The 12028-nt window shown below is 44.4% G+C and overlaps 1 protein-coding gene across 10 annotated transcripts in view; it reads right to left on the bottom strand.

Moving 5' to 3' along the window:
- EXTL3 (exostosin like glycosyltransferase 3) overlaps positions 1-12028 on the bottom strand; it is a 173639-nt gene that overhangs the window by 47914 nt on the left and 113697 nt on the right. For all 10 annotated transcript variants that reach the window (XM_072986448.2, XM_078381667.1, XM_072986456.2 and 7 more), the window contains one exon: positions 2749-5314. In XM_072986448.2, coding sequence (XP_072842549.2) covers positions 2749-4896 — 2148 coding nt within the window. In that variant the 5' untranslated portion in view covers positions 4897-5314. The remainder of the gene's footprint in view (positions 1-2748; positions 5315-12028) is intronic.

Here is a 12028-nt window from a genome sequence, read left to right as displayed (position 1 = left end):
ACTTTAAAAGGCAAACGGAGATCAAAGAGCCCTTTCAAATGGTATTTCCATTTGTTTTAAGGTGTGATTGGGTCCCCTATATTTTCCTTCAGTATTTCATCTCACCAGTTTTATTGCTGCTGGCTTCTCAACGAGGCTAGCTAGAACTTGCAAATAAATAGAAACAAGCTTCCAACAACACAACATCCCTAACTAGCAAATTTTAGGGCTGAAGAAAGAGCTGGAGTAATCAGCGTTAAGATCTCCTAAATTAAGGGTCCTGTTCATTTTTTTATTTGCATATGCACGAAGCTTCTTATGGCTGCCATCTCATAAAGGTGATGGAGGCGTTCAGATTTTACGTGGGCCTACTTTGAGGATTTTGTTTTTAAAAAAGGGGAGACAGGGAGGCGGAGAACAAAAAGAGCAGAGCTGATATGAATGCTCACGCGGCAGGAACAGAAACAACAGTACTTCGTTTTACTGCTCCTAGGGGGCAAAAGAATGTTTTCAATCAAATCTTCCTGTGAACAAGGTGATTTACTCATCAGAAGCAACAAGATGAAATGTTGAAATAAGTTTGTTTTGCCCAGCACCGAGCTGCCAGATAGCACGTACTTCCCACTACAGCCTCAAGTAAATGTGGAAATCTCTTCCTTTCAAACTGCTACTTTATCTGTATTTTGAAAAGAAATTCAGACTGTTATCTTTGGATCTTCCATCTGTACCGGAGTTTTAACCGGAATGAAGTCTGAAAACTTAACTTTTTTGAACTGCATCTCCTATCACTAAGTTTCAGATAAATGAGTTAGTTTTATGACTGCACAGACATTAACACAGCTTTAGTGAGATTAGTGCCCTCCAAGTACACTGGACTGTAAGACTATTAGCTAGCTGTGGGGCCATGGCAGTCTATAACATACTCTTTGGGGGGGGGAGCAAAGTGGGAACGTTATCTTACAGATGGGAAGCAGCAGATTCCCCCCAGTGCTCCATCATCCACAAGGAGGGCAGATCCTTTAGCAAAGTACATTAGGACCCCAACAGCTGTTGGGGATTGGTTCCAAGTCCCTGGTGGATACTGAAAACCATGGAGAGAATGCTATATATAGAGAGAATGCTATATATAGCATGGTAAAATGGAAAAAAATCCAGAAAAAAAATCTTCACAGGTATTAGCATAACTGGTCACTAGAGGGCACCAGAGATCATGCTATGTATTGTTCACTAACAAGTATTCATAGCAGTCTCTGGCTCCCTGTAGTGGCTGATTCTTGTAATACATGTGAAAATAGTTTTTTTTCTGGATTTTTTTCTTTTAATATTTTCAGACTATGGATAAGTGAATCAGTGATACTGATCTGGATAAGGGGGTCCTATTGTACTCATACAATCCTTGGATCAGTGTTAGGGAATGCAGAAGACAGCCATCTTTCTTAGTGGAGGGATAAACACACATCACAATATCACTATCATCCAAAAAAAAAAAAAAAAGCATTCCACCAGCAGACTGTAAGTAGAAACTTAAAAGAACTGATGTTATGACTTGATTAGCAGAATTTCTTCAAATGAAGCTATGAAACTGAAAACACTTACTTTATGCCAAGTATATAAGCTTCAATGTACCTTTTCCCACTGCATAATTACACACACACACACACAGACACACACAGACACACACACCTTTTTGGACTAGGAAGCTAAATATTTTGAAATGGTAAATATACACATATAAGGATGCACATTCTCATTCTGTCATTAAACAAGCGAAACAGTTAAGACAGCTCCCTTGAACTGGAGCTAAGAAAAGAAGAGAATGAGCTCATGCAGTATCTGACATTGTTGACCAAAGACTGGAAAAGTTCCTTTTGGAACCATCAGAATCCTCCAGGATTTGAGGAGCTGTAATCCCACCCCCCAAAAGTAAACTTTTGAAGGTCCATTTCTTGTACTGTATCTTTAGAGCAGATGAAAACGGCAGGGTTTCCCGACCAAATTACACACCCTCTCCTTACCTTCCTCTAGCATTCAAAGAGAAGAACTCCCGAACTCAGATGAAAACAAAAAATAGCTTAGCAAATGATTGTACACTAAAAGGAGCAGAACAGGGACAGATCTCCTGCCTAAAACAGCAAAGGCCAGATCAGGTTCAATCAAATCCACTACTGCCAGCCTTCACACCCAAAGGGAGTTCACTGGCATACACCAGCTAGCTGATCTTACGTGGTCAGTTCCCAGAGTTCCCTTGGGAATACATTTGCTATTTCCACTCCCTGAACTAGAGGGTGCTGAAATCAGGACAATGCCTTCACCCGCTGACCAAATCACCATCTTGCAATCTAGACTTTGGACTGCTGAGCTACTGGTCTTAATTAACCTCAGTGAACCAAGCACCAACATCATTGCTGGGGTTTTCCATAAATGGTGGGCTTGTTCCGTTGCACCAAGCCTTCCAAAACTTCCTATAGCCTTTGCTATGAATTAAAGACAGGTGGCATTTCGACAACACCTCTGCACAGCGCCGGATCCTGGGGCTATACTGGAAGGGAGGTGATGGCAGACAAAGGACAATCACTCTTATCCAAGCAAACACACAGCTTGACCTAGCACCAACTGCAAATATACTATGGGATCCAAACTGGGGAGATGTAACAGACAGCACTGAAAACATATACTATTTTATATGGGGGGGGGGGGGGGGAAGAAATCTGAGATCTTTCCACTTGTTTCTCCCAGAAATAAAAAGTATGCACCTGAGCATGATCTTACCACAATTGGAACACCAATGTCCGGCCACAGGAGATCCTCTGATGGAAGCTTGGGGGAATTCCAGACTACCACCACTTTGTTTAAGTAAGGGAGACCATTCAGCCTCTCCAAGGAGTTCATTAATACTTCTTCTCGTTCATAGGTTAACATGACTACCGTAAACTGCTCTCTTGGGACATTGCCACCCAACGCCGCTTGGAACTCTTTCCCAGAGCCACCGGTTCCTCCTCCAATAGGTCGAAATCCAGTCCCTGATCCCAAAAACTTGGCTTCCGATGGCAGAACAGGATCGAAGGGGGTATGGGGAAAGAGGTGGAAAGGACCGGGAGCTGAGTTCCAGTTTCTGTAAATGTCCATTGCGGTGAGGGTAAAATTTCGTAGGTATTTGGGGGATGAGTAAGGCGGCTCTGTTTCTACTGGCCCCAAATCTAAATCCCCATTGTCAGCCATGTTGGGGTCTGTGCCGGTAGCTTTGCCAGACCGGTGAGGGATTTCCACTGCTGTTTCCTCTCGAATGGGGATAGCTGGGATTTGGATTCGAGTCCTTACAATGGCCAAGACTGTGTTGAAGACACTGTCCGAGGTGGAAAAGTACGTCTCCCACAAGAAGCGGCCTTGCCTCCTCATGGCCAAGAGGTCGTTGTCAGAAATGCTTCTCAGGAGGAAGTGCACTTCCGTGATACGTGGCTTTGGTATGATTAAGGCTGCCTCGTTCCACCGGATCACGTCGTGGTAGGGTAGCTGGACCTGCTCTCCAAGGATCACGGGGATGGCTCCAACTTCCAGAGCCTCAAACAGTCTCATGGCACACCCAGCGGAGACGACAAGGTGGGTGTCCCCCGGCGTGATTATCAGTGCAAAAGTAGATAGTTTCAGTAGCTCTAGTCTGTCTTCCCTTTCTCCACAAAGAGCCCACTCAGTGGGCAGGCTTGGCTTGGGCTGGTTCTTACATGTGAATTCGACCAAGACAAAGTCTAGCTTGCTGTCCTGAACAGCCTTCAAGGTAGCAATGATCCTATCGTCATAGTCTGCCGGCGCATTACCTTCAATTTCTTCTTCAAAGGAACGCACTTCCTGTAAGCTAGATCGGAGAGATTCAACCTTTTCCCCTTGGAAGCTGAATAAGTATTTTCGCTTGACTGGCACCTGGGGTGGGATCTCTAGGAAGTTGGGTTCAGACATAGCGTAGACTAGAGGGGACACCACAATGTCGAAACCCAGGCGATACTGTACATCGTAAAAAGTGGATTGGGCAATCATGGCTCGCCCCGTGCTGACATTATAAAGGAAGTTCTGAGTTTCAGACTTCCTGGATAGGTTGATAATGAGATGGTTGTGTCCATCTGTCCTCCAATATGGCAGAGTGTGCAACTGTTGCTCTAGATCAGTAGGTTTTGGCATGACAGGCTCCTGCATTTCTCCTACTAGGATGATATATATGCAGGCGATGTTTGCATTTTCAGTAACGTACACATTAGTTCTGACAGTGGATTCAAAGGCTTGCTTAATGGAAGGGTCTATGGAGCTCCCAAAACTGAACTGGTCACTGTTGTAGACATACACTGGGAAACCAGAGGTTAGTGGGCATCGTGAATAGTCAAAGCAGTTGTGTAGCCGGCAGTTCCTGTTGGATTTTGGCAAAGGGAAGCTAGAATCGTCTTTGTCCGGTAGTAGCCGGATCGGCAGAGAGAGCTTGGGCTGGTTCTGAGCCATCAGTTCTTTGTAAGAATGCTCCGTCTGACTGATGACGTTCTTCAACTGCAACAAATCCTGTTTGGCGTTTTCGATACTCTTTTTGCAGGCTTCAATCTTGAGGTTCAGCTTGGCAATCTCACTGTTCAGCTCCTGCCGCTTCGCCTCCAGCTGAAGCAGCTCTTCACTCACCGACTCTCGGATGCGGCACAAATCTTGGACGTGCTTCACCTCGCACAGCTCGTTGCCCGTGCGGGGGCCGAAGATGCGCTTGCCCGCATCGTCGGCATCATCTATGGTGGTTAAGTAGTAATGGGCAATGAGAGGGAAGAAGACAAGAATGATGAACAGAGTGAAGCTCAGCCAAGTGAGACGAATGCGACTGGACCATCGTAACATCCACGGTTGGCCTCCGTTGCCTACGCCCCCATTCCGCAACATGGTATACCCAGTCATGAGTCCAAGAGCTTGCGGCCGCACACTTATCACGTAGGATCAGTAGCCATAACCAGAACAGTCTTTATCTTCCAGTATCCAGAACGAAATGTTATTGGGCCGCTTGGACAAAAGGCCAATAGAATGGAAATTTCATCTTCTCCTTGGGATGATGGATACAGCTTTCGATCCAACTGGAACCGATCATCAAATCCTCCTCCTTGACTTTCAATTAACTGGGTGTTGCTAGGAGAGTGAGAACATCAACGTCATGGGAATAAGAAGCCTTTTCTTGGCTGGAGTAGCACAAAAGGAGCGAGCCAACTTTTACCATCGTTCTCCACATTCTGTATTAACATCGGAAGGACAAAGCAATCAGACAGAGGCTCACAGTATCAGAATCGCTCAATGTCATTGGGGTACCAGCATTCCAGTATTCCTGAAAGACAACAGCAGTATGTCAGATAATGCAAGCAGTGTCTGTTTTAGAAAATCACAGAAACATAAGGAACTTTTGGATCATTAATAAGAGAATAGCATTCCACTTCTACCCTAAATCTGTTCTGTGGCTTGCAAAATCAGGCAATCCAGCCATTGCTTGAGGTGTGGTCAGAGAGAACTTTTTCAGTCTTATATAAAATGGACAATGTCTTGCAGTGGTCTTTGTTCACTGCCAGTTATCTTTCTGGCCAAAATCTTATGCAGTTGTGCTGGTGTAATGCTAAAATCTTAGATGATACTACCTGTTTCCCCAAAAATAAGACAGGGTCTTATATTAATTTTTGCTCCAAAAAAACTCAATAGGGCTTATTTTAGGGGATATTTTATTTTTTTCATGTACAACAATCTACATATATTCAAAAGCAGTCATGTCATCTTCTGGTTGCTGCACAATGGTGGAGGGTGGGGTTTCACTTAACTGGGAAGGTTTATTTTCAGGATAGGTCTTGGGTCTTATTTTTGGGGAAACAGGGTACTAGTACTAGTAGTAGTAGTAGAAGAAGAAGAAGAAGCAGCAGCAGCAGCATCTCAGAAATCACACCATCAGAGGTACAAAAAAACAGCAATATTATCTTACCAGAGTGGGGTGTGGACTCTCTGATGCCAAATTCAGAACAGAACTGCTACCCAATCTTTCATTTTCATATGACTTCAACCATCTTTTGCACAACATTAGGAGACCAAATTATAACAAGCAAGGGGGGCAGTGAAGCCAAGTTGTTATAAAAAGAGGTCTTGATCGGGAACTGTCACAATCCATAAAGTTAATGTCAAACACATTGACCCATTAATGTGCAATGCCATCCCACAAAGGACCTTGGCATTTATTTCAGAAGCTGCCTGCAAGATGTATGTGTGTGTTTGTGTGTTTTAACGTTCCACGATGCCAGCATTAGGAAACTGGCAAAGAAAGTTATCGCTCAAACTCTTGTTAAGCCTTCAAAAATAACATATTATTACCACTGTGCTTCTGGGTCTCACCTCCACAACACGATGCTTGACGAAGCAAGATGCTTCCAGAGGGTGTTTAGAAACTTGTTGTAATTTTAATGTCTGCCTTCTGCTAAGAAAGGAGGTGATCCATGGAAGGGGGAGGGAAAACCAGCCTTCACTCCTGGGTTCTGCAGCCGTTCTCCCTTCCAGTGTCATCTCAGTCACCTGACTCTTTTCTGACGTGCTACTACATGGAGGGAGAAGCCCCTGTCAGGATCCCATCACCTTAATAATGTTCTGGGCCTTCGCTCCAAGCATGCCCACTCCAATTAGACTGAAGCCTGCTTTTGTCTCTGAAGTGTTACGCAGCCTAGACTTACCCATTTTGCTGGCCTAAAATAAAAAGAAATCACGAAGCTTCCCCACCCAACAGAGGAAATACTGGCCATAAATCTATTCTTATTCTTATCTATTTGTACAAAATGTGTGTTAACTCGTGACAGCTAATTACAGCTATCTGATGAGGTGCCTTTCTATTACACAGCTGAGCACATGACCAAGATGTACCCTAGCAAGTCATCAAGTAGCCCCAATTAACTGCAGCAAGTTATGCAAACTTTACACAAACACCAGTAAGCTTCTGGCCACGAAATTACTCGTGGGAAGTTCTTCTGTATATTGTCTCTCTCTCTAAAACCTTTATTGGCATTATAAAATACAAGTGAGTGCACAGCGTAGTTACATTCCAGTTCCAGGTAGGGGGAGGAGCAGGCTAGGGATTATATTTTCCCATCTGCAGCCCACTTCGGAAGATTCACAAGAACTCCTCGTTCCAATAGACTGTGCCATTTCTGTGCACTTGAACCTGACTCTCTGGACCACATTCTACTCCGGTGCCCATTTCACAATACCGCTCGCAAGCGACTGCTAGGACCACTTCTCTCTTCCCTCTTCCCCTCTTTCCCTGACCCTTCCCCCATACTACTGAGCGATTTCTCGACTTCTATTACCAATCAAGTAGCCGAACTCCTCCTCATTGTTACAAAGACCTCCCCCCCCCCATATCCCCATAAACTTTCTCGAACCTAACCTGTATATTGTCTACCTAGAAAAACCTGGAAAGGGTCATCCTAGGTCAGAACTCAATTGACAGCACATGATTATTATTAAGGCACACTGCAAGCATCACAACACTAAATAATATTACAACACAGTGGAGACAATCAGTGAATGTGAGTTGGGGGGAGAATAAGAGAAAAAAAAACATTTATCCATGTAATGCACAAACTATGACATTTCTTCTTGCAAAGGCACAGACTTGAACAAATGTAGCAACAGGCACCAACCTGGGCAGCTTTAAAGGGGGCTTAGACCAACTGATGGCACACAAGGCTATCAGCTGATACCATTCGTAACTGTTCTATGCTACCTCTTTGCTGCTTCCCACCATCATCTGCTTGGCTGCTCTGGAAATAGAATGATGAACTAGGTAGATTTTTGGACTGACTCACAAGAGTTCTTCTTCAAGAGAAATTGGGGCAACCAGCTGGCAGATCTGCTTCGATTTGGATTCCTGCCTTGAGCGGGGGGGTGGGGTGGGGGTTTGGACTCGATGACCTTACTGGCCCCTAAAAACTATTACATTTTTTCTGGACTTCTCCAATAATCAATTTCTGTGATTTGATATTTTTAAAGGGCTTCTGAAGATTTACTTCAGAAAAGCAGTGTCTTCTACTTCTTTGTATGTCATTGGTATGAATTAGATTAAAACCCCACAATTCAAAAGGGTACAAATTAGACAGAAATCCCATAATTCAAAAGGGAATGTAGAAGTATATTAAATAAGAGTATTTCCGCCCTTTAAAGACTCCCATATTTCCTTCTTTCTGATGTTAGCATTTTGCCTAAATATAACTCTTTTTGCTATCTGCTGCTATGCCCAGGAATAGGATAAAAAGAGTCTCTCTCTAGATGCTGGTATCTCACTGTGGGCAGAAACAGCTTTTGGATATGGAATTCTTTTATGTAAGTAATCTTGAGCAGAAAGCCCCACAGTAAAGGATTCAGAAGGAGCCCTCGGAGAATCTACCACATGCAAGGTGCCAGATTTCATAATGCCATGACATGTTCAACGTTACGGAGATGGGCCAAGATTTGCAGGGTGCGTAGGAAACAAGCGCCACGGGGAGATGTTGCTTCGCTTCACAGCAGGGACACAGCGAGCTAGTAAAATCTTCCTTAAAATGATAAAGGGGCAGGCCAGGTGAGACAGACTAAGATTCTCAGTCCTCATCAGTTCTTAAGCACAAATTTCTTTAAAAAATAAATAAAATAAAACATCTTTGCTCAGATCCAGTGCAGGATTTGTCTGCTATGTTGGGTTGCTGGCTAGGAATCCTTTGTTTTGGGACCTCCCACCCTGCATCTCCATCCCTTCTTCCAGAAGCCATCAAACATGACACTGGGCACACACATCTCCCCCTAAGTACATACAAATGAGGACCCATTAAACCTGGGATGGGCTGGCTGTGATTAGCAAGTGTAAACATATATAGACCATAACAAGGTATATAAATGTACATACACACAGTAAGCTCACTATGCTCACAATCTCAGTGCTTCACCCATGAATGACAACTGAAACGAACCCCTCTTAATTCTCATTTATATTCACATGCCGTTCCAGAATGCTCAGGGCGAGGGAAAGACAAGCCGGAATATAAAACTTTTTCTTAAAAATTCCAGTCTAAACAGCTGCAGTGCACAAAGAACTACAGCAGCCGCTCTCAATTGGGGGGGGCATGTGGTCCCCTGGGGACCCTGGCACCTCTGAAGGGGGGCACAGACTGGAAACAATTCTTCCACACACCGCCTGACAAGGTCGATTATGTGACTTATACAATCCTGATTTGGCTCATATTTCTTTCACATTGTGTTTATGGCTGCGGCCAAGGAAAGGTTGAGAATGGCTAACCTACAGCTCCTCGTCTTCTGTTAGCTCACGATAGTCGTCCCCAAGTGGAGCCCTCTGGAGGGTTTAGACTACAGTCCCCCCCCAAAAAAAACAAACCCCTCTAGTCAGCTGTGTATCTAGAAACCCACCCACCCCCAAGAAAATTACAAGGTTGGGAAAGGCTGTTTTGAACCCAGGCTCTTAAACTACTCAAACAGAAAGTCCTTGTGTTCTCAAGTGTTACCCCCCTGGAGAACCTCAGCAATTTATCTAACTGTGGGGCATTTATCAAGAAGCTACGTACTTCCACAAGAGCCCTATTGCCTCCAATGATGAAGCACGTTATTCCAATAGTGAAGCAAGCCTTTCCCCGTTTACTCTCTAATGACACACAAATCCATCCAGTCTTTGATTTCGTGGATAATTAGACTCGAATTAAGAAGGTGTGATACAGAACTCATCGTCTCCATCACTGCTACAAGACACGGCAGTGTACACTTCTATTTTCCTCTGCCTAGAGTAGAGGTCCCCAATCCCCAGTCCGCGACCTGAGCTGGACCGGGCCGCGGAGACAGACCTCCCGCCCACCCCCGCACAGCTGATTTGCACATGTGTGTGCGCTCCAGCATGCCTGCACAAGTGCCGCACCGCCGTTTGCACATGTGCACAAGCATGCCTGCACAAGCGCTGCACCACCTTTTGCACATGCACGAGAGTGTGCTTGTTCATGCATGCGCACAAGTGTGGGGCATGCTCCACCTTCCCCAGCCGGTCCGTGGGGTGAAAAAGGTTGGGGGCCCCTGGGCTAGAGGAAGAAACCAATGGTGTCCTTTGTCTTGAGAAAACACATCCAACCAACCTACCATGGATCTAGTTAAACCCACGCTTAAAAGAACATTTACCAAACATATTCTCGAAGGCTTTCATGGCCAGGATCCAATGGTTGTTGTAGGTTTTCTGGGCTGTTTGGCCGTGTTCTGAAGGTTGTTCTTCCTAACGTTTCACCAGTCTTTGTGGCCATCATCTTCAGAGGACAGCACTCTGTCTGTGCTCTGTTGCATTATTTATAGCTGTGGGATCAGCATTTGTCCTTTTGAGGATATTGGGTGATTATGGTGATCAAGGTTTTTTTGTTGTGGGTGTATTGTTGTGATAAGGGGGAGAGATGATCTGTCATTGTGATTGATGGGTGTCTGCAACAGAGCACAGACAGAGTTATGACTCCTGTCCTCCGAAGATGCCGGCCACAGAGACTGGCGAAACATTAGGAAGAAAAACCTAAAGAACACGGCCAAATAGCCTGGAAAACCCATGACAACCATTTACCAAATAACTCAGGATTGATTTGTAATGCAGTAGGATCCATGTGGGATCAGGTCCAAGCCCCCCCCCTTCGCAATGCACAGCATGGTCTCTGTCTCTCTCTAGTTGCCAGTTCTAGTAACTTCATCTTTAGAAATATATATTTATAGGATTTTTCTTTTAATATTTTATAACATTTTCAGATTTTGGAGAACTGCATCAGCGGATAATGATCCCATGGTTATGGGGGCCCTACTGTACTTAATATCAAACGTTGCCTCCCGATCTATGGATCTGGTTCAGTTATTTCATTTCCCAAAACAACCACTAAGCAGTGGTTAAATTGCTGTACAGTACTACAGCTAAAACTGTGCTTACGACCCGGGGTTCAATCCCAGGTAGCCGACTCAAGGTTGATTTAGTCTTCCATCCTTCCGAGGTCGGTAAAATGAGTACCCAGTTCGCTGGTGGGGACAATGTGTAGCCTGCATAATTAACTTGTAAACCGCCCAGAGAGTGCTTGAAGCACTATGGCGGTATATAAATAGCACGCTTTGCTTTTTTTTTTTTTTTTTTTTTTTTGCTTCAGAAGTCTACCCAGGATCTCTCACTGGGCAGCTGTCCTGGGTCTTTCCTATCCACTAATACCTGTCCGTTTTTAACTGAAGACACTGGGGCCTGCAGTGTGTGCAAAATTGGTGCTCCACAGGCTCCATCACCGAGTCAAAAGGTGAGCCACCTGCTTCCATACAAACCAAAATGAACTCAGAACAACGGTGTCAAGTTTTGCAGGTTACTCTGCTGTCTCATGCAGCAGATGCATTACCCTCAAAACGCCTTTGGCAACTGTAGCTGTGTCAGGTTTCACTACCTGGAAAACTCAACATGGCATAAATGGAACGGGTAATGAGCATCTGCAGGACACAAAAGCCGCAGCAGTTCCAAGACTCAAGAAGGAAGAGTAATACCCAGCAGAGCCTCTCCACTGCAATAACGATTAAAAAGAAAACACAGGAGATGAGCTACAAAGACAGCAAGCAGAGGTGGAACTCTATGAAGCAGCCTTTAAGAACATACGCCAGATGTTGTTAATACAGTATTATTTTTTTAAACTTAGGTCTTTTCTTATTTTTATGAACTGTTTTCGAGTTTGCCATATGGATTGTGTTGATTTATATGGGGGTGGAGCTGTTGTGTTTGTGTTCTATTCTGTAAACCATCCAGAGCAGTGGATGTTCACTAATGGGGCAGTATACTTACTTGAATGAATGAATGAATGAATGAATGAATGAATCTAATCTAAATGCTATGCAAAAGGCTAAAAGATCCAAGCATATCTGTCCTAGAGGAACGGACATTAAGGAAGACAGAGGCATTCAAATTTCAGGCAAAAAGAAGCACTCAGGACAGGAGAAGCAGTAGCGGAAACACATCACAGCTGCCTGAAACAGCTTCAGGACTCTA

This window comes from Pogona vitticeps, chromosome 1, assembly GCF_051106095.1.
Source record: "Pogona vitticeps strain Pit_001003342236 chromosome 1, PviZW2.1, whole genome shotgun sequence".
In the NCBI taxonomy this organism is placed as follows: domain Eukaryota; kingdom Metazoa; phylum Chordata; class Lepidosauria; order Squamata; family Agamidae; genus Pogona; species Pogona vitticeps.
Note: the sequence above shows the minus strand (reverse complement) of the source record. Positions and strands in the feature narration are given on the sequence as shown.